Here is a 25,311-nt window from a genome sequence, read left to right as displayed (position 1 = left end):
GGCTGTCTGTCACAACATACAGCCCGATAACCCATTATTTCCTCAGTTAAATATTGGGAAGGTAGCATTTGCCAATCAACTATTATGTTTGTTTGCCTCACTGACTATTTCTAATCCCCCACCCCCCAAATTCATTTGACAGGTTGAATAGAAATGTCCCCAATCTCGTTGTTTTATTAATTGAACATGTAGATGAACATACTCAAGCAGTGTAATCAGATGGAAACTGATTCAGATGCGATATTTAAGAGCTTGTTCAAAGAGGGGGCATATTTTAAAGGAGTGACAGAAATACTTGCAGGGGAATGTGTGAGGAGATTATTATTTGTCTTTAGTTTTAGCTTGAACCAGGACATCTGAAGATTAAAAGTTTAATATAGTAATTGTGCTGATACTGACCCCACACAACCACATAATGAATATCATCCATTCAGGAGGTTTTACTTTTATGATGGCTTTTAACCTCACTTGGATTTCAATCACTTCAATGTAAAAGTAATTGGGAATGGGGAGCATTGGAACAAAAATTTGCCCTCGGTACATATTAACTGTAATATAATAATGTATGCATGTTCGTAGGTGCAATCAAAACAAAGATCTTTTTATCATTGTTGCACTATGAATACCACAGAAAATATTATGTAATCTCAAGATCACATTTAATAGAATAATATTGCTTAAATATATAGTTATTGAACTTTGCATTTCAGAAAAATCCCAGCTGAGAGGAAGGCAGCAAATTACTGAAAATATTGAGGGTGAAAATGACTTCAGGACAGTTTGTAGAGAAAATAAAAGAAATGGTAACAGAATACTTATACGGCTGAGTGAGTATAATTTTATGGGTGAGATATTTTGTTCAACCAATTGATGACTTCTTTGACAAAGTAACTAGCATGTTAGATAACAAGGAAGTTATGGATGTAGCAAGTTTTGTTATCATAATTTGTTCTGTGAAGTGCCTAATAGGTTAAGTCCAGGGGGTCAGATATGGGGCTTTATGTGTGGGCCAGATATATTGTCAGTGCAGTGGGGCTAGGAGCAAGTCCAAGTGTGCATCCAGAGTCAAGGTCTGGAATAGTACTAGGTGTGCAACCAAAGCTGGGACCCCCTCCCCCCCCCGGTCCGGCCTCCCTTGGGCTTGGTCTATCGCAATTTCTCACTCCCAACTCTCACCCAAGGTGGACAGCCCTGTATAAAGGCTTTTGGATGGGCATGGGCTGATAAGGGATAATCAGCATGGTTTTGTACTTGTGAGGTGGTGTTTGCTGAGAAGGAATGGGTGACGTTTCGGGTCGAGACCCTCCTTTAGACTGAAGAAGGGTCTCGACCCAAAACGTCACCCATTCCTGCTCTCCAGAGAAGCTGCCTGACCCGCTGAGTTACTCCAGCTTTTTGTGTCTATCTTCTGAACAAAATAAATGTGGCCTTGCCAAAGTGTAATATAACTGTGGCATGTCTAACGCACCGTGACGCCCAGTCCTGGAGGGGGAGAGGATGGTGTCCTTAATGCATCGTAGCTCCCGGTTACTGAGGGGGCGAGAACTGGGGTGTCTTACGCCCGGTTATAGAGTCTGAGGGGACTGTGTGTCTGACCCACCATCGCATCCTGTCCCGGGGGCGAGTGGACGGTGTGTTTGATGCACTGTGACACCCGGTTATAGTGTCTGAGGGGACGGTGTATCTGACACACTTTGATACCTGGTTTAAGTTTAGTTTAGTTTTGAGATACAGTGCGGAAACAAGCCCTTCAGCCCACCGGGTCCACGCTGACCAGCGATCTCCGCACACTAACGCTATCCTACACGCACGAGGGGCAATGTTTACATTCACCAAGCCAATTAACCTACAAACCTGCACGTCCTTGGAGTTTGGGGGGAAACCGGAGATCTCGGAGAAATCCCACGCAGGTCACGGGGAAAACGTACTAACTCCGTACAGACAGCGCCCGTAGTCGGGATGGAACCCGGGTCTCCGGCGCTGCAAGCGCTCTAAGGCAGCAACTCTGTCGCTGAGCCACCGGCCACCGAGGGTCTTTTGCTTCTTTTGTTACAATGTTTACTTGTGTGTTTTTAGTGTATCTTTAGTTTATGTATTATGTAGGAGGGGGTGGGCGTTGGGGAAACCTTTTTTATCTCTTTCCTCCACGGAGATGCGACTTTTTCATCGTTTCTCCCACTGCACTGCGGCTTTAACATGGTGGAGCTGGCGGTCCCTTTGTTAGGGACCGACTACGGGAGCTCCACAGGAGCTTTCAAATCCGCCCCGGTCGTGGGAGCTTCAATCGCCCCCCGACTGTGGAAGTTTCGATTGGGACAAAAGCAGGAAAGAAGGTAGAAGTGATTTGCCTTCCATCACAGTGGGGAATGTGGACAAGATGGAGATGCTGCCTGCGCTGGTGGGGACTCGGAGGGAATGCCGTGAGTGCGGTGATCTCGGTGTTTGTGGAGACATGGGTCCATGAGGACATCCGGGAGTCTGGTGCGAGTGTGGACGGCTTTCCGACTGTTCGCTCGGACAGGGACGGCAGAGAGAGTGACAGCGGTCGGTACAACTCTGGTCACATCACGGTGAAGGAGCGTGTGTGTGTGTGTGGCCCTAGGTCTCCGCTTATGCTGTGTGCCCTGGGGATTCTCACACGCCGCTGTGGGGGCTGTTTAAGTCTATGTTTGATTTTATGTGGTTATGCTGCTTTTTTGTATGACTGGTGGCAAATCAAATTCCTTGTATGTTTACAAATTAATTACAATTAGAGGGAGGGAGAGAGCGGGGAAGTGAAGAAAAGTAGAGGAGAGAAGGAGAAAGGGAGGGGGATAGAAGAGATGTGGAGAAAGGGAGGGGGATAGAAGAGATGTGGAGAAAGGGAGGAATGTAGAAAGGGGGGGGGAGAGAGAGAGAGAGGGAGGGGGGGAGTAAATTGAGAAAGAGGGCAGAAAGAAGAGGAAAAGAGGGGGTGAGGGGTGGGTGGTGGAAAGAGAGTGGGAAAGGCAGCAAAGAGGCATGAAGGGGATGTGTTAGAGAGACAGAGGGTGACAGAGAGGGAGGGAGGGAGGGAGAGAGAAAACGCAAGGATGGAGAGAGAATGAGGGGAATGAAAAGTGGAGAGGGAGGGGGGAGAGAGTGAGAGGAGAGGGGGAGGGGATGTGGAGTATGAGAGGCAGCGAGGGTGAGATGAGTGGGGAGAGGAGCAGGGATAGGGATGGAGGATTTGAGAGAGACGGGGAGAGAGGGAGGGGATGTGGAGGAGAGGGTGGGAGGGAGGGGATGTGAGATGGGGAGAGAGGTGGAGGGGAATATGTGCTGTTGAGAGAGAGGAGAGGAGGGGGGAGAGAGAAGCAGAGATGGGGAGGGAGAGCGATGTGGGAGAAACGGGGGGGGGGGGGGGACGTGAGAGTGGGGAGAGGGTGTGGGGACGAGGATTGGACAACGTGCGAAGGGTGGGCCGTGCGAGACCGGCACAGAGGGGCCGAGTGGCCTGCGGAGCAGCTACACGGAAGCGTGTCGCTGAGCCAGGCACACAGGCTCCTGCCGCCTCTTACCTCGCTCTCGCTGCCTCCCCTCGGCCTATTCCGCCACACCCACTTGCCTCCCCTCCCCGTCCCATCTACCAAGTACACACTCACCTGCTAGTGAGGATTGGTCGGGCGATGTATGACCTGCAATGTCAGGCAGCAGGGTTATATAGTCACCACCCCCCCCCCCCCCCCCCCCCCCCCCACCCTCATCCCTCCCGCCCCGCATCCCCCCCCCCACCCACACCGTGACGTTAATCACACAGTGACACCTCCACTGCTCTATCTCATCTGTGGTTACAATCTCTCACGAACTGCTCAGACACGGTGTCCGCCTGTTTTCTCAACCAGTGTGGAAATGTCAAAGACCAGCTCCAAGGGGGGGTGGGGGGGGGGTGAGGGTGAGGCAGAGGTTCACTTGCACCACCTCCAACCTCATCTACTGTATCCATTATTCAAGATGTGGACTCTTATACATCGGTGGGCCGTGTGAGACCAAAAGCAGACTGGGCGATCCAACCTGATCTCCCGGTTGCCAAACACTTTCATTCCCCTTCCCATTCCCACACTGACCTCTCTGTCCTGGGTCTCCTCCATTGTCAGACTGAGGCCCAACACAAACAGCATCTCATATTTTGCTCGGGCAGTGGTATGAATATTGATTTCTCCCACTTCAGGTAGCCCTGGCATTCCCTCCCTATCCCTCCCGCACCCAAGTCACACCAGCTTCTCATTTTCACCCCACACACAGCTGACAATGGCCTGCTTCCTTTATCATTGTTACTTTTTTTTGCATCTTTCATTCATTGTTCTTTAGCTCTCCACGTCACCGTCTATATCTCTTGTTCCCCTTACCCCTAACCAGTCTGAAGAAGTGTCTCGACCCGAAACTCCATAGATGCTGCCTGTCCTGCTGAGTTACTCCAGCTTCTTGTGTCTCTCTCCGCCTCGCCCCTTCTGCTCTCTGCTCCCTCCCTCCCCCCCCCTGCTCTCCCCCCCCCCCCCCCCCCCCCCCCCCCCCCCCCCCCCCCCCCCCCCCCCTCTTTCTATCCCACCCCACCCCCCCCTCCTCCCTCTCACAGGCCCACCCCCCCCCCCCCCCCCCCCCCCCCCCCCCCCCCGCTCTCGATTTTCCCCTCCACCACCACACCTCACCCCCCCCCCCCCCCCCCCCCCCTCTCTCCTTCTCTTCCCAGCACTCGTCCCCGGTGTGGGGACGGGAGACGGGGAGGGGGGTACCGCCGTAAAGGAGGGGGAGAGGGGGGAACAAGGGTGGACCCGGCGCGGGATACATGGTCACTTTGTCACTGCCCTTTCTGTGGTGAGTGTAGGGCGACTCTTTGCATACCTTGGGCCTGCAAACAAAGAACATCACTGTGACTTCTCACATGTGACTATAAGGTATTCCATTCAATTCAAACCTGCATTCTTCCATTTCTCTATCCTTCCCCCCCCCCCCCCCCCCCCCCCCCCCACCAAGAGCTCTGCTATGGGATCTTTGCCCCCCGTCGTCCACCCTGCCCTCCTCGTCATCCACCCCTCCCCTCGTCACCCACTCCCCCCCCCCCCAGAAAAACGACAGGCAGCATTTGTCGGGCTAAGTTCTCAAAGTTTTATTTAATGACGGTGAGCGGAGTGAGGAGAGTGTGGAGGGGGGGAGAGATGGGGGGGAGAGAGGGGGGGGAGAGGAGGAAGTGAGGCAGGTGAGGGAGAGAGGGAGGGGGGGAGGGGAAAGGGTAGGGAAAACGGGAAGGAGGAGGAGAGGGAGAGGATAGATGGGGGGGAGGGTGGAGAAGAGAGAGGAGAGAATTAGAGAGGGGCTGGAGGGAGGGGGGATGGCGAGGAGAGGGATGGGAGGGGGTGAATGGGGGGGTGGGCAGGGCAGTGGAGGGGAGGGGGGGGTGAGGGAGTGTGTTCCCGTCGGTATGAGCTGAGCTGCTGACTCAGCTTTGGGCTTAGGGCTTTCCACATTTACTGGTTTGTTGGCACCCTCCACCAGACTTGCTGCAGGAGGCCAAGGCGGCGAGAATTCTCATAAACTCCGTAAAGTCGATGTCATTACTCTTGTCATTTGCTATGATCTTTTCCGCAAATTGGTCCAGGCTTTCCGACTGCAGAAGCAGAGAGAGAGACAATCAGAAACAGTTAGACAGGTACGTGGATAGGACAGGTTTGGAGGGATATGGGCCAGGTGGGATTAGTGTAGCTGGGGCATTGTTGGCCGGTATGGGCAAGTTGGGCCGAAGGGCCTGATTCCACACTGTATCACTCTATGACTCTATTCCCCTGTCTTTAGACCTCCTCTCTCTCCCTCCCTCCCTCCCTCCTCATCCACACCCCTCCGCTCCAGTATCTCTTCCCTCCTTTCTGGATGTTCTTTCAGGAAGGACATGAGGAGGGATTTCTTCATTGAAACGTGAAAGGTCTAGATAGAGTGGATGTGGAGAGGATGTTTCCACTAGTGGGAGAGTCCAGGACTAGAGGCCACAGCCTCAGAATTAAAGGATAATTTCTTCAGCCAGAGGGTGGTGAATCTGTGGAATTCCCTGCCATAGACGTCTGTGGAGGCCACAAGTCAGTGGATATTTTTAAGGCAGAGATAGATAGATTGTTGATTAGTGCGGGTGTCAGGAGCTATGGGGAGAAGGCAGGAGAATGGGGTTAGATGGGAGAGATAGATCAGCCATGATTGGATGGTGGAGTAGACCGATGGGCCGAATGGCCTAATTGTACTCTATCCCCTATGACAACCCCTTTTCCCTCATCTCCCCCCCCCCCCCCCCCCCCCGCTCTCTCCCTCCGCTCCTGTCTCTCTCCACCCCCCCGCCCCTTCTCTGTTTCCCTTTAAAGCTGAAATAACTCTTCTCTGGAGAACAGGGATAGGTCACATTTCGAGTCGGGACCCTTCTTCAACCCAAAACATCACTTATCCCTTCTCTCCAGAGACGCTGCCTGACCCACTGAGTTACTCCAGCTTTTTGTGTCTATCTTTGGCTGAGACCAAAGATCCTATAGCAGAGCATAGGGGGGGGGGGGAGACATTGTAGTGTGGGGGGAGGCGAGGGAGTGTGGGGGGGGGGGGGGGGGAGTTGAGGGGTGGGATAGGGCCTAGTGTGTGTGAAGTTGCGGGGAGGTTTACAATGTTTCTTATTTAATGTCCCTTGTCTAGTCTGAAATGACGTTCATCATTGGATATAAAGATCAGAAGAAATATAAGTGTTATATGATTATATACATTTATATCACATTCATGTATGTGTGTTTATAAACATTTTATTCTTTAACAAGAACTAACAGAATTATGAATCTAACCCTATATCACGCACAAAAACTGTTCCCCCGCAATTTGATTACACTGCGAGTCGGGTTGGGTCGGGTAGGGTCCGGTTACTAAAATGGACGGGTAAAAATGCCCAGGATCCCCTCTGTAGCGTACTACACGTCAGCCCATTGCATTTTGCAGGAGTGAGCTATCTTGCTCCGCTATAGGATCTTTGGTTTAAACCAGCATCTGCAGTTCCTCACTACTCATTTCTTGTCTTTAGTTTACTTTCAAGATACAATGCTGAAACAGGCCCTTCGGCCCACCGAGTCCGTGCCGACCAGCGATCCCCACACACTAGCATCATCCTACACAGACGAGGGACGATTTACAATTTTACCGAAGCCAATTAACCTACAAACCCGCACGTCTTTGGAGTGTGGGAGGAAACCGGAGCACCCGGAGAAAACCCACGCAGGTCACGGGGAGAACGTGCAAACTCTGTACAGGCAGCACCCGTGATCAGGATCGAACCCTGTGAAGCAACAACTCTACCGCTGCGCCACCGTGCTTGCTCGCATTCCATTCGGCCCATTGAGCCCATGCCAGCTGACAGTAAACCTCCCTCACAAGAATGCGTTATAACCCCCTTGCCCCCTTGCTCTGCCCAGCTTTGGGCGTGTTCCACAGTTCCAGCAACCCACACGGACGTGTACGCAGCCCATCCCACCCCGCATGTGTCTGTGTGACCGTGAGCCAGTGTCTCTGCATGTATATCTGCATGTGAGGGTCTGTATCTGTGTGCATGAGTGTGTGTATGTGTGTGAGTGTGTGTATCTGTGAGTGTGTGTATCTGGGTGCGTGGGTGTATCTGTTTCTGTGAGTGTGCATCTGGGTGTATATCTGTGAGTGTGTGTGTGTGTGTATATCTGTGTGAGTGTATATTTCTGTGTGAGTATATCTGTGTGTATCTGAGTGTGTGCATCTATGTAAGTGTGTATATTTGGTCGTGTGTTTGTGTATCTGTGTGTGTTTGTGTACCTGTGAGTGTGTGCATCTGTGTGAGTGTGTGCCTGGGTGTGAGAGCGCGCGTGTGTATCTGTGTGTATCCGTGTGTGCATCTGTGTGTGTGTGTGTGTGAGAGCGTGTGTGTATCTGAGTGTGTGAGTGTGAATATGTTTACGTGTATGTATCCGTGTGTGTGAGAGTGTGTGTATGTTTGCGTTTGGGGTGTATCTGTGTGTGTGTGCATCTGTGAGTGTGAGAGTGCGTGTGTGTATGTGCGTGTGTGTATGTGCGTGTGTGTATGTACGTGTGTGTATCTGTGTGTGTGTGCATCTGTGTGTGTGTGAGAGAGTGTGTGTATCTGTGTGTGTGAGTGTGTACCTGTGTGTGTGAGAATATATATGTTTGCGTGTGTGTGTGTGAGAGAGTGCGTGTGTCTGAGTGCGTGTATGTGTGTATATGTTTGCGTGTGTATGTGTGAGTGTGTATCTGTGTGAGAGTGCGAGAGAGTGTATCTGTGTGTGTGTGTGAGTACGTGTATCTCTGAGTGTGTGTATATGTTTGCGTGTGTGTGTGAGAGTGTGCGTATATGTTTACGTGTGTGTATCTGTGTGTGTGTGAATCAGAGTGGGTGTATATATTTGCGTGTGTGTGTGTGAGAGTGTGCGTATATGTTTACTTGTGTGTATCTGTGTGTGTGAGTGTGTGTCTATATGTTTGCGCATGTGTGTGAGTGCGAGTGCTTGTGTGTGTGACAGTGAGCGTGCTGGCTGGGTGGGGACGGTACTCACATTCAACATTTTAATCTCACTGCTGAACAGTTTTTTAAGCTCGTCTATATTCAGAGTGTCGGGTTTTTCGCATTCCTTGGCGTATTTCGCGAAGATGCCCTTGATGGTCGTAAGCGCTTCCTCCAGTTTAGTTGGCATGACTGTGGGGTTAGCTGAAGAACAAGAGAGGGCAAGAGTCTTGTCTACTTTATTTTATTTGAGTTTAGTTCATCATCACACCTGCTTTCCTGTCAGCATGAAGACCACATGATTACAAGGGCACAGCGGTAGAGTTGCTGCCTCACCGTGCCAGAGACCACGGTTCCACCCTGACTACGGATTCTGCCTGCACAGGCAGGCTTGTCACACACCGTGCCGCTCTCTGTCTGTCTGTGTGGAGTTTGCAGGTGCTGGGGATGATGGATTAAATCCCCTACCCCCCCACCAACTTTCCTCTCCCTCTCCCCACTGTCAATCGCTCCTCTCCTCCCCCGGGATTAAAGGTGTCAGGATTTATGGGGCGAAGGCAGGAGAACGGGGGCTTAGAGGGGAAGATAGATGTTCATAAGTGATAGCAGAATGAGGCCATTCGGCCCATCACGTCTACTCCACCATTCAATCACAGCTGATCACCACCATTCAATTAAGACCCGCACTCATTCGAGAGGTTGGGAGTTTCACTGCCCCTCTCATGCACACTCACTCTCACACAGACACTCACACAGACACTCACACACACACACACAGGCACTCACTCACACACACACACACACACACACACACACACATACACACAGGCACTCACTCACACACACACACAGGCGCTCACTCACATACACACTCACACACACACACAGGCACTCACTCACACACACACACACCCTGACACACAGGCACTCACACACTCACACACACAGGCACTCACTCACATACACTCACACACACACAGAGGCACTCACTCACACACACACACACACACACAGGCACACACACACACACATACACACACACACACACACACATGCACTCACACACCCAGGCACACATACACACCCAGACACCACAACTCTGCCGTTCTCTCACACGCCACATCCATGCCTCTCTCATGTACACTCTCACACATGCTCACATTTTTCACACACACACACGCTCTCACACTCGCTCACTCTCACACCCACTAACTCTCACACTCACCTGCACACCATGTCCCTGCCTCTCACCCGCTCTAACACACACACACACCCACACGCCACAAAGCTTCCTCGCACACACACTCTCACACACACACACACACACACGCTCACACACACACACACACACACACACACACACTCATTCACTGTCTCACTCATTCTCACACACACACACTCGCTCACTGTCTCTCTGTCTCACTCACACTCACTCTCTCTCTGTCTCACTCACACTCACTCACTCACACTCACTGTGTCACTCACACACACACACTGTCTCACTCACTCACACTCACTGCACAGGCTCACACTCACACACACTCTCTGTCTCACTCACACTCACTGTCTCACTCACACTCACTCACTCTCTGTCTCACTCACACTCACTCACTCACTCTCTCTCTCTCTCACACACTCACTCTCACTCTCTCTCACTCACTCACACACACACTCTCTCTCACTCATTCGCACTCACTCGCTCACTTACGCTCACACTCACTCACTCACATACTCACATTCACACACTCACATTCACACACTCACACACTCACACTCACTCACTCTCTGTCACACTCACACACTCACTGTCTCACTCACTCACACTCACTGCCTCACTCACACTCACTCACTCTCTCTCTCTCTCACACTCTCTGTCTCACTCACACTCACTCACTCTCTCTCTGTCTCACTCACACTCACTCACTCTGTCTCACTCACACTCTCTGTCTCACTCACACTCACTCACACTCTCTCTGTCTCACTCACACTCACTCACACTCACTCAATCTCTGTCTCACTCACACTCACTGTCTCACTCACACTCACTCACTCTCTCTGTCTCACTCACACTCACTCACTCACACTCTGTCTCACTCACACTCACTCACTCACTCACTCTCTCTCTGTCTCACTCACACTCACTCACTCTGTCTCACTCACACTCACTGTCTCACTCACTCTCTCTCACTCACTCTCTCTCTCTCTCACTCACACTCACTCACACTCACTCACTCTGTCTCACTCACACTCACTGTCTCACTCACACTCACTCACACTCACACTCACTCACACTCACTCTGTCTCACTCACTCACTGTCTCACTCACACTCACTGTCTCACTCACACTCACTCTGTCTCACTCACACTCACTCACTCACACTCACTGTCTCACACTCACTCACTGTCTCACTCACACTCACTCACACTCACTGTCTCACTCACACTCACTCTGTCACACTCACTCATACTCACTCTGTCTCACTCACACTCACTCACACTCACTGTCTCACTCACACTCACTCTGTCACACTCACGGTCTCATTCACTATACAAGTCACTTCTCATTCTTTCTCCCACTCTCTCTCTCTCTCTCTACACACTGCCTCATTCTCACTCTCTCTCCCATTTGCACGCGTTCGTTCATTCTCTCACTCACCCATTTGGTCGGTTCAGGTCCGGACTGCTGTGGTGTTGGATGTGTTGGTGAGTAGACAGGTGCGTGAGTCTCATCCTCCCCTTCCTTTTATCTCCAGCCGGCCTCCCTCATCGCCACCCCCTGCAGGGTGTGGGCCGGGTCGGATTGGAGAGGGGCGAGCGGTGACTCATCGCCAAGCACCTCGGTTGCAGTCAAAGGAACAATTCTCATTGAGGTGTGCCCTGCACCCTGATGGTGCCCGCCCTTCAACCCTCTCTCACCAAACTTGTTCACCAAACCTGCTCACCGATTAGAATTAATATCAGAATCACACCACATCCCTGCAGCTCATCCCACCCTATGTAGCAATGTTACAAGGTTTAGAGATTTTAAAAATCAAGTCTGCAATTTATCCCATCAGATAAAGCATAAAAAGAAGTTTAATTTGACACCTAATTCACGTTCATATCTTCAGTATTAAAACAGTTATGGCCATTTTCATACTCGGTCGGACATTAGCATCTTGTTCCCTGTTGCTTTTCCATTCACTTAACTCAAAAGCTGTGATCGAGGACAGTCAAAAGCCCGTAACACTTCTTAAAAATTAAGAGAACTGAATGAAATTTTCAGTTATTTTAGATTGAAGCATTCTGAAACAAATATGAAACAGTCTTACTTGGATAACTTGAAATTAAAGCATATAATTAGTTAGTCACCTAATTGTGGCTAATTACAAAATTCAATTTGTTCGGCACGGACTTGTAGGGCCGAGATGGCCTGTTTCCGTGCTGTAATTGTTATATGGTTAATTTCTAGATCTAAATATCTATCCATTTCTTAACAAAAGGTTAACATTTTTAAATAGCCTAAGTGTCCAAACAACATTCACACAAGAATTCACAATATAACATGATTTTTAAATCCCATTGCCATGAATTTATAGGCCAAATGGAAGGAATTTAGTGTTTAATTCAATCGATTGGAACGTTGATCGATCGATTGGAACGTTGATCGATCGATTGGAACGTTGCGGTTTGCGGTGAATTTAAACCCCATATCGGCAGGAAAAACACTGCCGGTTCGTATATTTACATAATCACCTTTTCGCTGATGAGATTTTGATTAAAGTAACCCTAAGAAGCAAGTTTATATGTAAAATAGACGACGCCTCGTGCTTTGTCCCGTACGGGAGACCCGTGGCGTTGACGGCGTTAGAAATCGCTTTTTTTTATTTTACTCCAGCGATTTAAATTTTTTTTTTAATCCACAATTATCTAGCATTAGGTAGTAACCCAGGAAGCTGTATATCGGACAGGCAGGAGAGAACGGCATTTTAACCCCGCCCAAACTCCCCCCTCAAAGGCGCCAAAGTCGCGCACACGGCCAGTGACAGAACTGCAGCGCCGCTGAAGGTAAGACTTGTAACATACCTACCCTCTGTTCCAATCAGAACTGCCCGCTCCATCGACTGCTTTAAGTCAAGACTAAAAACGTATCTATACTCCCGAGGCTTTCCTGACGTCCACTGAGCGAGGGCTATGTGTGTATATATATGTAGTTTGTTTGTTTATACTATTCTTATAACAAATGTAAAGCACTTTGGCCAACGGGAGTTGTTTTTTAAATGTGCTATGTAAATTAATGTGACTTGACTTGACTTGACTATGTCCCCGGACCTCCTCAAGGTCCGAACAATAATTGCATTCAATGCCTCTCTCTCACACTCTCATTATGTCATTAGAAACATAGAAACATAGAAATTAGGTGCAGGAGTAGAGGCCATTCGGCCCTTCGAGCCTGCACCGCCATTCAATATGATCATGGCTGATCATCCAACTCAGTATCCCATACCTGCCTTCTCTCCATACCCCCTAATCCCCTTAGCCACAGGGGCCACATCTAACTCCCTCTTAAATATAGCCAATGAACTGGCCTCAACTACCCTCTGTGGCAGAGAGTTCCAGAGATTCACCACTCTCTGTGTGAAAAAAGTTCTTCTCATCTCGGTTTTAAAGGATTTCCCCCTTATCCTTAAGCTGTGACCCCTTGTCCTGGACTTCCCTATCATCGGGAACAATCTTCCTGCATCTAGCCTGTCCAACCCCCTTAAAAATTTTGTAAGTTTCTATAAGATCCCCTCTCAATCTCCTAAATTCTAGAGAGTATAAACCAAGTCTATCCAGTCTTTCTTCATAAGACAGTCCTGACATCCCAGGAATCAGTCTGGTGAACCGTCTCTGCACTCTCTCTATGGCAATAATGTCCTTCCTCAGATTTGAAGAAAGAGAGCACCGGTGAGCTTAATAATCACAAAGGGACTGGCAGGCCAAGGAAGACCTCTACAGCTGATGACAGAAGATTCATAGCAAAAGGATTTGAGTATAGGAGCAGGGAGGTTCTACTGCAGTTGTACAGGGTCTTGGTGAGACCACACCTGGAGTATTGCGTACAGTTTTGGTCTCCTAATCTGAGGAAAGACATTCTTCATAGCAAAAGGATTTGAGTCTAGGAGCAGGGAGGTTCTACTGCAGTTGTACAGGGTCTTGGTGAGACCACACCTGGAGTATTGCGTACAGTTTTGGTCTCCAAATCTGAGGAAGGACATTCTTGCCATAGAGGGAGCACAGAGAAGGTTCACCAGACTGATTCCTGGGATGTCAGGACTTTCATATGAAGAAAGACTGGATAGACTCGGCTTGTACTCGCTAGAATTTAGGAGATTGAGGGGGGATCTTATAGAAACTTCTTAAGGGGTTGGACAGGCTAGATGCAGGAAGATTGTTCCCGATGTTAGGGAAGTCCAGGACAAGGGGTCACAGCTTAAGGATAGAGGGGAAATCCTTTAGATGAGAAAAACTTTTTTCACACAGAGAGTGGTGAATCTCTGGAATAATCTCTGGAACTCTCTGCCACAGAACGTAGTTGAGGCCAGTTCATTGGCTATATTTAAGAGGGAGTTAGATGTGGCCCTTGTGGCTAAAGGGATCAGGGGGTATGGAGAGAAGGCAGGTACGCGATACTGAGTTGGATGATCAGCCATGATCATATTCAATGGGGGTGCAGGCTCGAAGGGCCGAATGGCCTACTCCTGCACCTATTTTCTTTGTTTCTATGTAAGAACTCTCTCTGTAATAAAGAAAAATCCCCAAACAACATCAGAAACACTCTTCAGGAGTCAGGTGTGGATTTGTCAATGACCACTGTCCGCTGAAGACTTCATGAACAGAAATACAAAGGCTACACTGCAAGATACAAACCACTGGTTAGCCGCAAAAATAGGATGGCCAGGTTACAGTTTGCCAAGAAGTACTTAAAAGAGTAACAGATCTGGAAAAAGGATCTTGTGGACAGATGATACGAAGATTAACTTATATCAGAGTGATGGCAAGAGCAAAGTATGGAGGAGAGAAGGAACTGTCCAAGATCCAAAGCACACCAACCACCTCATCTGTGAAACACGGTGGTGGGGGTGTTATGGCCTGGGCATGTATGGCTGCTGAAGGTACTGGCTCATTTATCTTCATAGATGATACAACTGCTGATGGTAGTAGCATAATGAGTTCCTATCTGCTCAAGTTCAAACAAATGCCTCAAAACTCATTGGCCTGCGGTTCATTCTACAGCAAGACAATGATCCCAAACCTACTGCTAAAGCAACAAAGGAGTTTCTCAAAGCTAAAAAATGGTCAATTCTTGAGTGGCCAAGTCAATTGTGCACTCTGAACCCAATTGAGCATGCCTTTTATATGCTGAAGAGAAAACTGAAGGGGACTAGCCCCCAAAACAAGCATAATCTAAAGATGGCTGCAATACAGGCCTGGCAGAGCATCACCAGAGAAGACACCCAGCGACTGGTGATGTCCTTGAATCGCAGACTTCAAGCAGTTGTTGCATGCACAGGATATGCAACAAAATACTGCATGTGACTACTTTCATTTACATGACATTGCTGTGTCCCAAACATTATGGTGCCCTGAAATGGGGGGACTATGTATAAACACTGCTGTAATTTCTACACGGTGAAACCAAAATGTGTAACAATGGCCTTTAATAAAATCTGACAATGTTCACTTTAACCACATGTGTTTTTGTCGATTACAAATCTCAAATTGTGGAGTACAGAGGCAAACAAATAAACCAATGATGGGTCTTTGTCCCAAAGATTATGGAGGGCTCTGTAACTCTCCTTCCCAACCCCATTATTCTGCCCAGAACCGTGACACCCCAAACTAATCAAGAATCTATCGATCTGTGCCTTAAAAATATCCATATCTTGGCCTCCACAGCCGTCTGTGGCAATCAATTCCACAGATTCACCACCCTCTGACTAAAGAAGTTCCTCCTCATCGCCTTTCTAAAGGAACGGCCTTTAATTCTGAGACTGACCTCTGGTCCGGGACTCCCCAACCAGTGGAAACATCCTCTCCACATCCACTCATCCACTCTATGGAAAGTCTTTCTCTGTTCAGTGAGTTTCAATGAGGTCCCCCCCCCCCCCATCATTCTAAACTCCAGGGAGTCCAGGCCCAGCGCTCCTCATACATGAACCCACTCACCCCTGGGGTCTGGCCCGTCTCCCCCCCCCTCTGATTGTGGAGCATAAACTAATCTCCTCTGCCTGCACGTGATCCATAGCCCTCCGGTCCCAGCATAATATCCATGTGCCCGTCTAAACGCCTCTGAAATGCCTCGCAGAGAATGAGACAAAGGTGTAGTTCTGCACCTTAACTTGGCATTCACCTGTCCTGCCTTAACTGGTCTGTCGCCCACACACCCAAGCTGCATAACTGCTGTTCCTTCTCATTGTTGTAAGGGATAATTTTGTAATGGGTGTGTACTGTTGTGCAGATACTGACACCAACCCATCCACATAGCGATCGTCCTATTGTCCTGTCCCCACCCTTGTCACGCCACCAACTACCCCTCTCCTGCTGGCTCCAAAGTTCACTCCCCGCTCCCAAACCCCTGGGGTTGTCTAGTATAATATAGTTCAGAGGTACACCACGAAAACAGGCCCTTCGGCCCACCGAGCCCGCACCTCTCCAGAGATGCTGCCTGTCCCGCTGAGTTACTCCGCCATTTTGTGTCAACCTACTATATATGTCTTTGGATCTCGGACCAAACCCACACAGGTCACGGGGAGAACATGCAAACTGCGTACAGACAGGGTAAAAGGGGTCTACCCTCACTACGCCACTCATAACTTTATATAATTCCATCATGTTGAATTGGATTGAGTACTGTATGGCCACAGTGAGATTCTTTGCCTGCATGCCCGAGGCATGTAAATCGTTGCCACGTAATGGGCGCAGACAGTTACAAAGTGCACAAGCTATAGGAGTAGAATTAGGCCATTCAGCCCATCTACTCCGCCACTCAATCATGGCTGATCTCTGCCTACTAATCCCATTCTCCTGCCATCTCTCCATAACCATATAACAATTACAGCACGGAAACAGGCCATCTCGGCCCTACAAGTCCGTGCCGAACAATTATTTTCCCTTAGTCCCACCTGCCTGCACTCATACCATAACCCTCCATTCCCTTCTCATCCATATGCCTATCCAATTTATTTTTAAATGATACCAACGAACCTGCCTCCACCACTTCCACTGGAAGCTCATTCCACACCGCCACCACTCTCTGAGTAAAGAAGTTCCCCCTCATGTTACCCCTAAACTTCTGTCCCTTAATTCTGAAGTCATGTCCTCTTGTTTGAATCTTCCCTATTCTCAAAGGGAAAAGCTGGTCCACATCAACTCTGTCTATCCCTCTCATAATTTTAAAGACCTCTATCAAGTCCCCCCTTAACCTTCTGTGCTCCAGAGAATAAAGACCTAACTTATTCAACCTTTCTCTGTAACTCAGTTGTTGAAATCCGTGACATCCGTTTGAATCAAGAATTTGGCAATCTCTGCCAACAATATCCACCCTCTGACTAAAGAAGTTCCTCCTCACCTTCTTTCTAAAAGAGCGCCCTTTAATTCTGAGGCTGTGCCCCTCTGGTCCTAGACTCTCCCACTAGTGGAAACATCCTCTCCACATCCACCCTATCTCTCTGCCTTTCATTATTCTGTGGGTTTCAATGAGGTCCCCCACCTCGACCTTTTAAATTCCAGCGAGTACAGGCCCAGTGCCGACCAACGCTCATCATATGCTAACCCACTCTTTCCTGGGATCATTCTTGTGAACCTCCTCCAGAGCCAGCACATCCTTCCTCACATATGGGGCCCAAATTTGCTCACGGTACTCCCAACTGCGGCCAGTGTGGGAGTCGGGAACCAGAGGGCACAGCCTCAGAATTAAAGGACGTTCCTTTAGAACGGTGGTGAGAAGGAATTTCTTTAGAGGTTGGTGAACAATGGCCTCTATTACAGCTCAATTGCTAGCAGTACTCCACATGCTGTTCAACCTTAGCAGTACTCTGTCCTATTGTGGTTGTGGAGGATGCTAGGAGACTGCAAGGTGACTTGGATAGGCTGGGTGAGTGGGCAAATGTTTGGCAGATGCAGTTTAATGTGGATAAATGTGAGGTTATCCATTTTGGTGGCAAAAACGGGAAAGCAGATTATTATCTAAATGGTGGCCGATTGGGAAAGGGGGAGATGCAGCGAGACCTGGGTGTCATGGTACACCAGTCATTGAAGGTAGGCATGCAGGTGCAGCAGGCAGTAAAGAAAGCGAATGGTATGTTGGCTTTCATAGCAAGAGGATTTGAGTATAGGAGCAGGGAGGTTCTACTGCAGGTGTACAGGGTCTTGGTGAGACCACACCTGGAGTATTGCATGCAGTTTTGGTCTCCAAATCTGAGGAAGGACATTACTGCCATAGAGGGAGTGCAGAGAAGGTTCACCAGACTGATTCCTGGGATGTCAGGACTGTCTTATGAAGAAAGACTGGATAGACTTGGTTTATACTCTCTAGAATTTAGGAGATTGAGGGGGGGATCTTATAGAAACTTACAAAATTCTTAAGGGGTTGGACAGGCTACATGCAGGAAGATTGTTCCCGATGTTGGGGAAGTCCAGGACAAGGGGTCACAGCTTAAGGATAAGGGGGAAATCCTTTAAAACCGAGATGAGGAGAACTTTTTTCACACAGAGAGTGGTGAATCTCTGGAACTCTCTGCCACAGAGGGTAGTTGAGGCCACAGTTCATTGGCTATATTTAAGAGGGAGTTAGATGTGGCCCTTGTGGCTAAAGGGATCAGGGGGTATGGAGAGAAGGCAGGTACGGGATACTGAGTTGGATGATCAGCCATGATCATATTGAATGGCGAATGGTGCAGGCTCGAAGGGCCGAATGGCCTCTACTCCTGCACCTAATTTCTATGTTTCTATGTTTCTATGCTGCCTGCCCAGTGCCTTATAGAGCCTCAGCATTACATCCCTGTTGTTGTATTCCAGTCCTCTTGATGATGATGCCAGTATTTAATTTGCCTTCCTTACTACCCAGGCCAGACCCACCCTTGTCCCCCCCCCCCCCCCACACAGGGACCTCCTTTGTCCCCCCCCACCCCCCCCGTCTCAACCTCAAGCATTCCAGAGACAACAATCCAAGTCTGGCCAATCTCTCCCTGTATATAATACCCTCTAATCCAAGCAGACTTCTGGAACAGGCCCTTCTGCCCACATCGCCCATGCTGGACATGACGCCATGATTCAATTTACTGAAACGTTATTGTCACGTGTACCTAGGTACAGTGAAACGCTTTGTTTTGCGTACGGCCCGGTAAAATCGTTCAGCAGACAGCACCGAGGCAGTGGGCTAGAGTCGCCGCGGCTCTGGCACCGACAAAGTTGCACAAAGTTCACCGAGCCGTCTTATCTGCTGCCTGACGTCGCACGTACACAAGGTCTAGGAGCAGAATGAGGCCATTCGGCCCATCAAGTCGGCCCATCAAGAATGAGGCCATTCGGCTCATTCAACAGAGAAAGGTTGAATAAGTTAGGTCTTTATTCTCTGGAGCGCAGAAGGTTAAGGGGGGACTTGATAGAGGTCTTTAAAATGATGAGAGGGGTAGACAGAGTTGATGTGGACAAGCTTTTCCCACTGAGAATAGGGAAGATTCAAACAAGTGGACATGACTTCAGAATTAAGGGACAGAAGTTTAGGGGTAACATGAGGGGGAACTTCTTTACTCAGAGAGTGGTAGCTGTGTGGAATGAGCTTCCAGTGGAAGTGGTGGAGGCAGGTTCATTGGTATCATTTAAAAATAAATTGGATAAGCATTTGGATGAGAAGGGAATGGAGGGTTATGGTATGAGTGCAGGCAGGTGGGACTAAGGGGAAAAAAAAAAACATTTGTTCGGCACGGACTTGTAGGGCCGAGATGGCCTGTTTCCGTGCTGTAATTGTTATATGGTTATAAGTCAATACTCTACCATTCAATCATGGCTGATCTACAGTGCCCTCCATAATGTTTGGGACAAAGGCCCATTATTTATTATCGACAATTTGAGATTTGTAAACCATGTGGTTAAAGTGCACATTGTCAGATTTTATTAAAGACCATTTTTATACATTTTGGTTTCACCGTGTAGAAATTACAGCTGTGTTTATACATAGTCCCCCCATTTCAGGGCACCATAATGTTTGGGACACGTGGCTTCACAGGTGTTTGTCATTGCTCAGGTGTGTTTAATTGCCTCCTTAATGCAGGTACAAGAGAGCTCTCAGCACCTAGTCTTTCCTCCAGTCTTTCCATCACCTTTGGAAACTTTTATTGCTGTTTATCAACATGAGGACCAAAGTTGTGCCAATGAAAGTCGAAGAAGCCAATATGAGACTGAGAAACAAGAATAAAACTGTTAGAGGCATCAGCCAAACCGTAGGCTTACCAAAATCAACTGCTTGGAACATCATTAAGGAGAAACAGAGCACTGGTGAGCTGACTAATCGCAAAGGGACTGGCAGGCCAAGGAAGATCTCCACAGTTGATGACAGAAGAATTCTCTCTATAATAAAGAAAAATCCCCAAACACCCGTCCGACAGATCAGAAACACCCTTCAGGTGTTGGATTTGTCAATGACCACTGTCCGCAGAAGACTTCATGAACAGAAATACACAGGCTACACTGCAAGATGCAAACCAAGGGTTAGCCACAAAAATAGGATGGCCAGGTTACAGTTTGCCAAGAAGTACTTAAAAGAGTAACCACAGTTCTGGAAAAAGGTCTTGTGGACAGATGAGATGAAGATTAACTTATATCAGAGTGATGGCAAGAGCAAAGTATAGGAGAGAAGGAACTGTCCAAAATCCAAAGCATACCACCTCATCTGTGAAACACAGTGGTGGGGGTGTTATGGCCTGGGCATGTATGGCTGCTGAAGGTACTGGCTCACTTATCTTCATTGATGATATAACTCGTATAGCAAAAGGATTTGAGTCTAGGAGCAGGGAGGTTCTACTGCAGTTGTACAGGGTCTTGGTGAGACCACACCTAGAGTATTGCGTACAGTTTTGGTCTCCTAATCTGAGGAAGGACATTCTTGCCATAGAGGGAGTGCAGAGAATGTTCACCAGACTGATTCCTGGGATGGCAGGACTTTCATATGAAGAAAGACTGGATAGACTCGGTTTGTACTCGCTAGAATTTAGAAGATTGAGGGGGGATCTTATAGAAACTTTCAAAATTCTTAAGGGGTTGGACAGGCTAGATGCAGGAAGATTGTTCCCAATGTTGGGGAAGTCCAGAACAAGGTGCCACACACACAGTTTATGGATAAGAAGGAAATATTTTAGGACCGAGATGAGGAAAACATTTTTCACACAGAGAGTGGTGAATCTGTGGAATTCTCTGCCACAGAAGGTAGTTGAGGTCACAGTTCATTGGCTATATTTAAGAGGGAGTTAGATGTGGCCCTTGTGGCTAAAGGGATCAGGGGGTATGGAGAGAAGGCAGGTACAGGATACTGAGTTGGATGATCATATTGAATGGTGGTGCAGGCTCGAAGGGCCGAATGGCCTCTACTCCTGCACCTATTTTCTATGTTTCTATGTAACTGCTGATGGCAGTAGCATAATGAATGCCGAAGTGTGTAGACACATTCTGTCTGCTCAAGTTCAAACAAATGCCTCAAAACTCATTGGCCGGTGGTTCATTCTACAGCAAGACAATGATCCCAAAAATACTACTAAAGCAACAAAGGTGTTTATGAAAGCTAAAAAATGGTCAATTCTCCTTCTCAACTCCATTATCCTGCTCATAAACCTGACACCCCGTACTAATCAAGAATCTCAGATTCAGATTCAGATTCAGATTCAATTTTAATTGTCATTGTCAGTGTACAGTACAGAGACAACGAAATGCATTTAGCATCTCCCTTGATGAGCGACATAGCAAACGATTTGAATTAAAAAAAAAAAAGTGTCCGGGGGGGGGTGATTGGCATTCACCGAGGTACGTTGTTTAGTAGAGTGACAGCCGCCGGAAAGAAGCTGTTCCTCGACCTGCTGGTTCGGCAACGGAGAGACCTGTAGCGCCTCCCGGATGGTAGGAGGGTAAACAGTCTATGGTTGGGGTGAGAGCAGTCCTTGGCGATGCTGAGCGCCCTCCGCAGACAGCGCTTGCTTTGGACAGACTCAATGGAGGGGAGCGAGGAACCGGTGATGCGTTGGGCAATTTTCACCACCCTCTGCAATGCCTTCCGGTCGGAGACAGAGCAGTTGCCATACCATACTGTGATGCAGTTGGTAAGGATGCTCTCGATGGTGCAGCGGTAGAAGTTCACCAGGATCTGAGGAGACAGATGGACCTTCTTCAGAAGGTAAACGCCTCTGAAATGCCTCGCAGAGAATGAGACAAAGGTGTAGTTCTGCACCTTAACCTGGCATTCACCTGTCCTGCCTTAACTGGTCTATCGCCCACACACCCAAGCTGCATAACTGCTGTTCCTTCTCATTGTTGCAAGGGATAATTTTGTACTGGGTGTGTACTGTTGTGCAGATACTGACACCAACCCATCCATCCACATAGCGATCGTTCTATTGTCCTGTCCCCACCCTTGTCACGCCACCAACTACCCCTCTCCTGCTGGCTCCAAAGTTCACTCCCCGCTCCCTAACCCCTGGGGTTGACTGGTATAGTTTAGTTTAGAAGTACAGCACGGAAACAGGCCCTTCGGCCCACCGAGCCCGTACTGACCAGCGATCCCCACACACTATCCTGCACACACTAGGGACAATTTACATTTATACCAAGCCAATTAACCTATAAACCTGCAGGAAGGAACTGTAGACGCTGGTTTCAACCGAAGGTAGACACAAAATGCTGGAGTAACTCAGCGGGACAGGCAACATCTCTGGAGAGAGGGAATGGGTGACGTTTTGGGTCGAGATCCTTCTTCAGACTGATGGGTGGTGGCGGGGAGAAGAAAGGAAAAAGGAGGTGGAGGAGCCCGAGGGCTGGGGGATGGGAGGAGACAGCAAGGGCTAACAAAATTGGGAGAATTCAATATTCATGCCCCGCAGGATGCAGGTTCCCCAAGCGGAATACGAGGTGCTGTTCCACCAATGTCCGGTGTTGCTCGCTCTGGCCATGGAGCTTTTTTATGGCCATTGTTAGCTGTTTGTTGGGTGAGAACAAGAAGCTGGTGTGACGTGGGTGCGGGAGGGATAGAGAGAGAGGGAATGCCGGGGCTACCTGAAGTGAGAGAGACCAATATTCATACCACTGGGCTGGTCAAAGTGGAAGATCAATAAAGTATTCATCAATATATAAACTGTCTTATAGTCTTACCAAGAGGTGTAAGGAAGTAGAGGTGTTGATACGAATACGTTGAGACAGAACTTGGTCGTAAAACACAGCAAGATACATGAAACATGAAATTATAGTGAGCCGGAAAGTCCAGGATTGGGGATGTGCAAAGGTTTGGGGAGGGGGGGGTCAGTGTTAGTCTACCCCACGACAGAAGGGGGAGGAGTTGTACAGTTTGATAGCCACAGGAAGGAAGGATTTCCTGTGGCGTCCTCCTGGAGTATTGTGTACAGTTTTGGTCTCCTAATCTGAGGAAGGACATTCTTGCCGTAGAGGATTTGAGTCTAGGAGCAGGGAGGTTCTACTGCAGTTGTACAGGGTCTTGGTGAGACCACACCTGGAGTATTGCGTACAGTTTTGGTCTCTCATCTGAGGAAATACATTCTTGCCATAGAGGATTTGAGTCTAGGAGCAGGGAGGTTCTACTGCAGTTGTACAGGGTCTTGGTGAGACCACACCTGGAGTTATTGCGTACAGTTTTGGTCTCCTAATCTGAGGAAAGACATTCTTGCCATAGAGGGAGTACAGAGAAGGTTCACCAGACTGATTCCTGGGATGTCAGGACTTTCATATGAAGAAAGACTGGATAGACTCGGCTTGTACTTGCTAGAATTTAGGAGATTGAGAGGGGATTTTATAGAAACTTACAAAATCCTTAAGGGGTTGGACAGGCTAGATGCAGGAAGATTATTCCCGATGTTAGGGAAGTCCAGGACAAGGGGTCACAGCTTAAGGATAAGGGGGAAATCCTTTAAAACCGAGATGAGAAGAACTTTTTTCACACAGAGAGCGGTGAATCTCTGGAACTCTCTGCCACAGAGGGTAGTTGAGGCCACAGTTCATTGGCTATATTTAAGAGGGAGTTAGATGTGGCCCTTGTGGCTAAGGGGATCAGGGGGTATGGAGAGAAGGCAGGTATGGGATACTGAGTTGGATGATCAGCCATGATCATATTGAATGGCAGTGCAGGCTCGAAGGGCCGAATGGCCTCTACTCCTGCACCTAATTTCTATGTTTCTATGTTTCTAATAGAAATTGCATTAGTTGCAACGTGTAAAAAGAGTTGAGATACTGTCTTATAATTTAGCTGCATGTCATAGTGGGATATATCATGTCTTGTTTGGTGAATGTTTAGTTTGTGACTTTATTTGAAGCAGAAATAATATGTGAATGCTTCATTGTGTATAACTCCGACTGGTAACTTCGCGCTTCGTCCGAGCACATTATCGCACGCCGTCTTAAATGACCGCCTAAACTGTCATTTGGCAACCGAAAGAGCTGCCAAGGTTGCCCGCCCAGCTGGCAACAGGGGAAAAAAGTTAAGCAAGAGCCCTGCAGAGGGCAGTGGAGGCCAAGTCACTGGATGGATTTAAGAGGAAGTTAGATAGAGCTTTTGGGGGCTAGTGGAGTCCAGGGATACGGGGAGAAGGCAGGCACGGGTTATTATAACCATATAACCATATAACAATTACAGCACGGAAACAGGCCATCTCGGCCCTACAAGTCCATGCCGAACAACATTTTCCCCTTAGTCCCACCTGCCTGCACTCATACCATAACCCTCCATTCCCTTCTCATCCATATGCCTATCCAATTTATTTTTAAATGATACCAACGAACCTGCCTCCACCACTTCCACTGGGAGCTCATTCCACACCGCTACCACTCTCTGCGTAAAGAAGTTCCCCCTCATATTACCCCTAAACTTCTGTCCCTTAATTCTGAAGTCATGTCCTCTTGTTTGAATCTTCCCTATTCTCAAAGGGAAAAGCTTGTCCACATCAACTCTGTCTATCCCTCTCATCATTTTAAAGACCTCTATCAGGTCCCCCCTTAACCTTCTGCGCTCCAGAGAATAAAGACCTAACTTGTTCAACCTTTCTCTGTAACTTAGTTGTTGAAGCCCAGGCAACATTCTAGTAAATCTCCTTTGTATTGATAGGGGACGATCAGCCAGGATCACAACAAATGGCGGTGCTGGCTTGAAGGGCTCTTTTAGCAACGCTGATATGATGCCGGCAGTCGGCGGTAAAAATTGGCGTAGGACAGGCCCTTCACCAGTCTGAAGAAGGGTCCCGACCCGAAACGTCACTCATTCCGTCTCTCCAGACATGCTGCCTGTCCCGCTGAGTTACTCCAGCTGGTAGGCAAAAGTGCTGGAGGAACTCAGCGGGTTCAGCAGCATCTATGGAGCGAAGGAAATAGGCAACGTTTCGGGACGAAACCCGGAAGGGTTTCGGCCCGAAACGTTACCTATTTCCTTAAGGATTTCGGACCCGAAACGTTACCTATTTCCTTAAGGATTTCGGCCCGAAACTTTACCTATTTCCTTAAGGATTTTGGGCCCGAAACGTTACCTATTTCCTTAATGATTTCGGGCCCGAAACGTTACCTATTTC

The 25,311-nt window shown here is 48.5% G+C and overlaps 1 protein-coding gene across 9 annotated transcripts in view; it reads left to right on the top strand.

Annotated features, from left to right (window-relative positions):
• Positions 1–25,311, top strand: part of LOC129715792 (perforin-1-like) — an 82,652-nt gene that overhangs the window by 32,784 nt on the left and 24,557 nt on the right. For 4 of the 9 annotated variants that reach the window (XM_055665652.1, XM_055665648.1, XM_055665644.1 and 1 more), the window contains one exon: positions 711–827. The exons of 3 other annotated variants lie outside the window; for them this stretch is intronic. In XM_055665652.1, the coding sequence (XP_055521627.1) occupies positions 711–725 (15 nt within the window). In that variant the 3' untranslated portion in view covers positions 726–827. Of the gene's footprint in view, positions 1–710; positions 828–7,057; positions 7,603–25,311 lie in introns of those variants that run through there. 2 more of the 9 variants (XM_055665649.1, XM_055665646.1) reach the window with 1 other exon arrangement.

Source organism: Leucoraja erinacea, unplaced genomic scaffold, assembly GCF_028641065.1.
Source record: "Leucoraja erinacea ecotype New England unplaced genomic scaffold, Leri_hhj_1 Leri_140S, whole genome shotgun sequence".
Classification (NCBI taxonomy): Eukaryota; Metazoa; Chordata; class Chondrichthyes; order Rajiformes; family Rajidae; genus Leucoraja; species Leucoraja erinaceus.
Note: the sequence above shows the minus strand (reverse complement) of the source record. Positions and strands in the feature narration are given on the sequence as shown.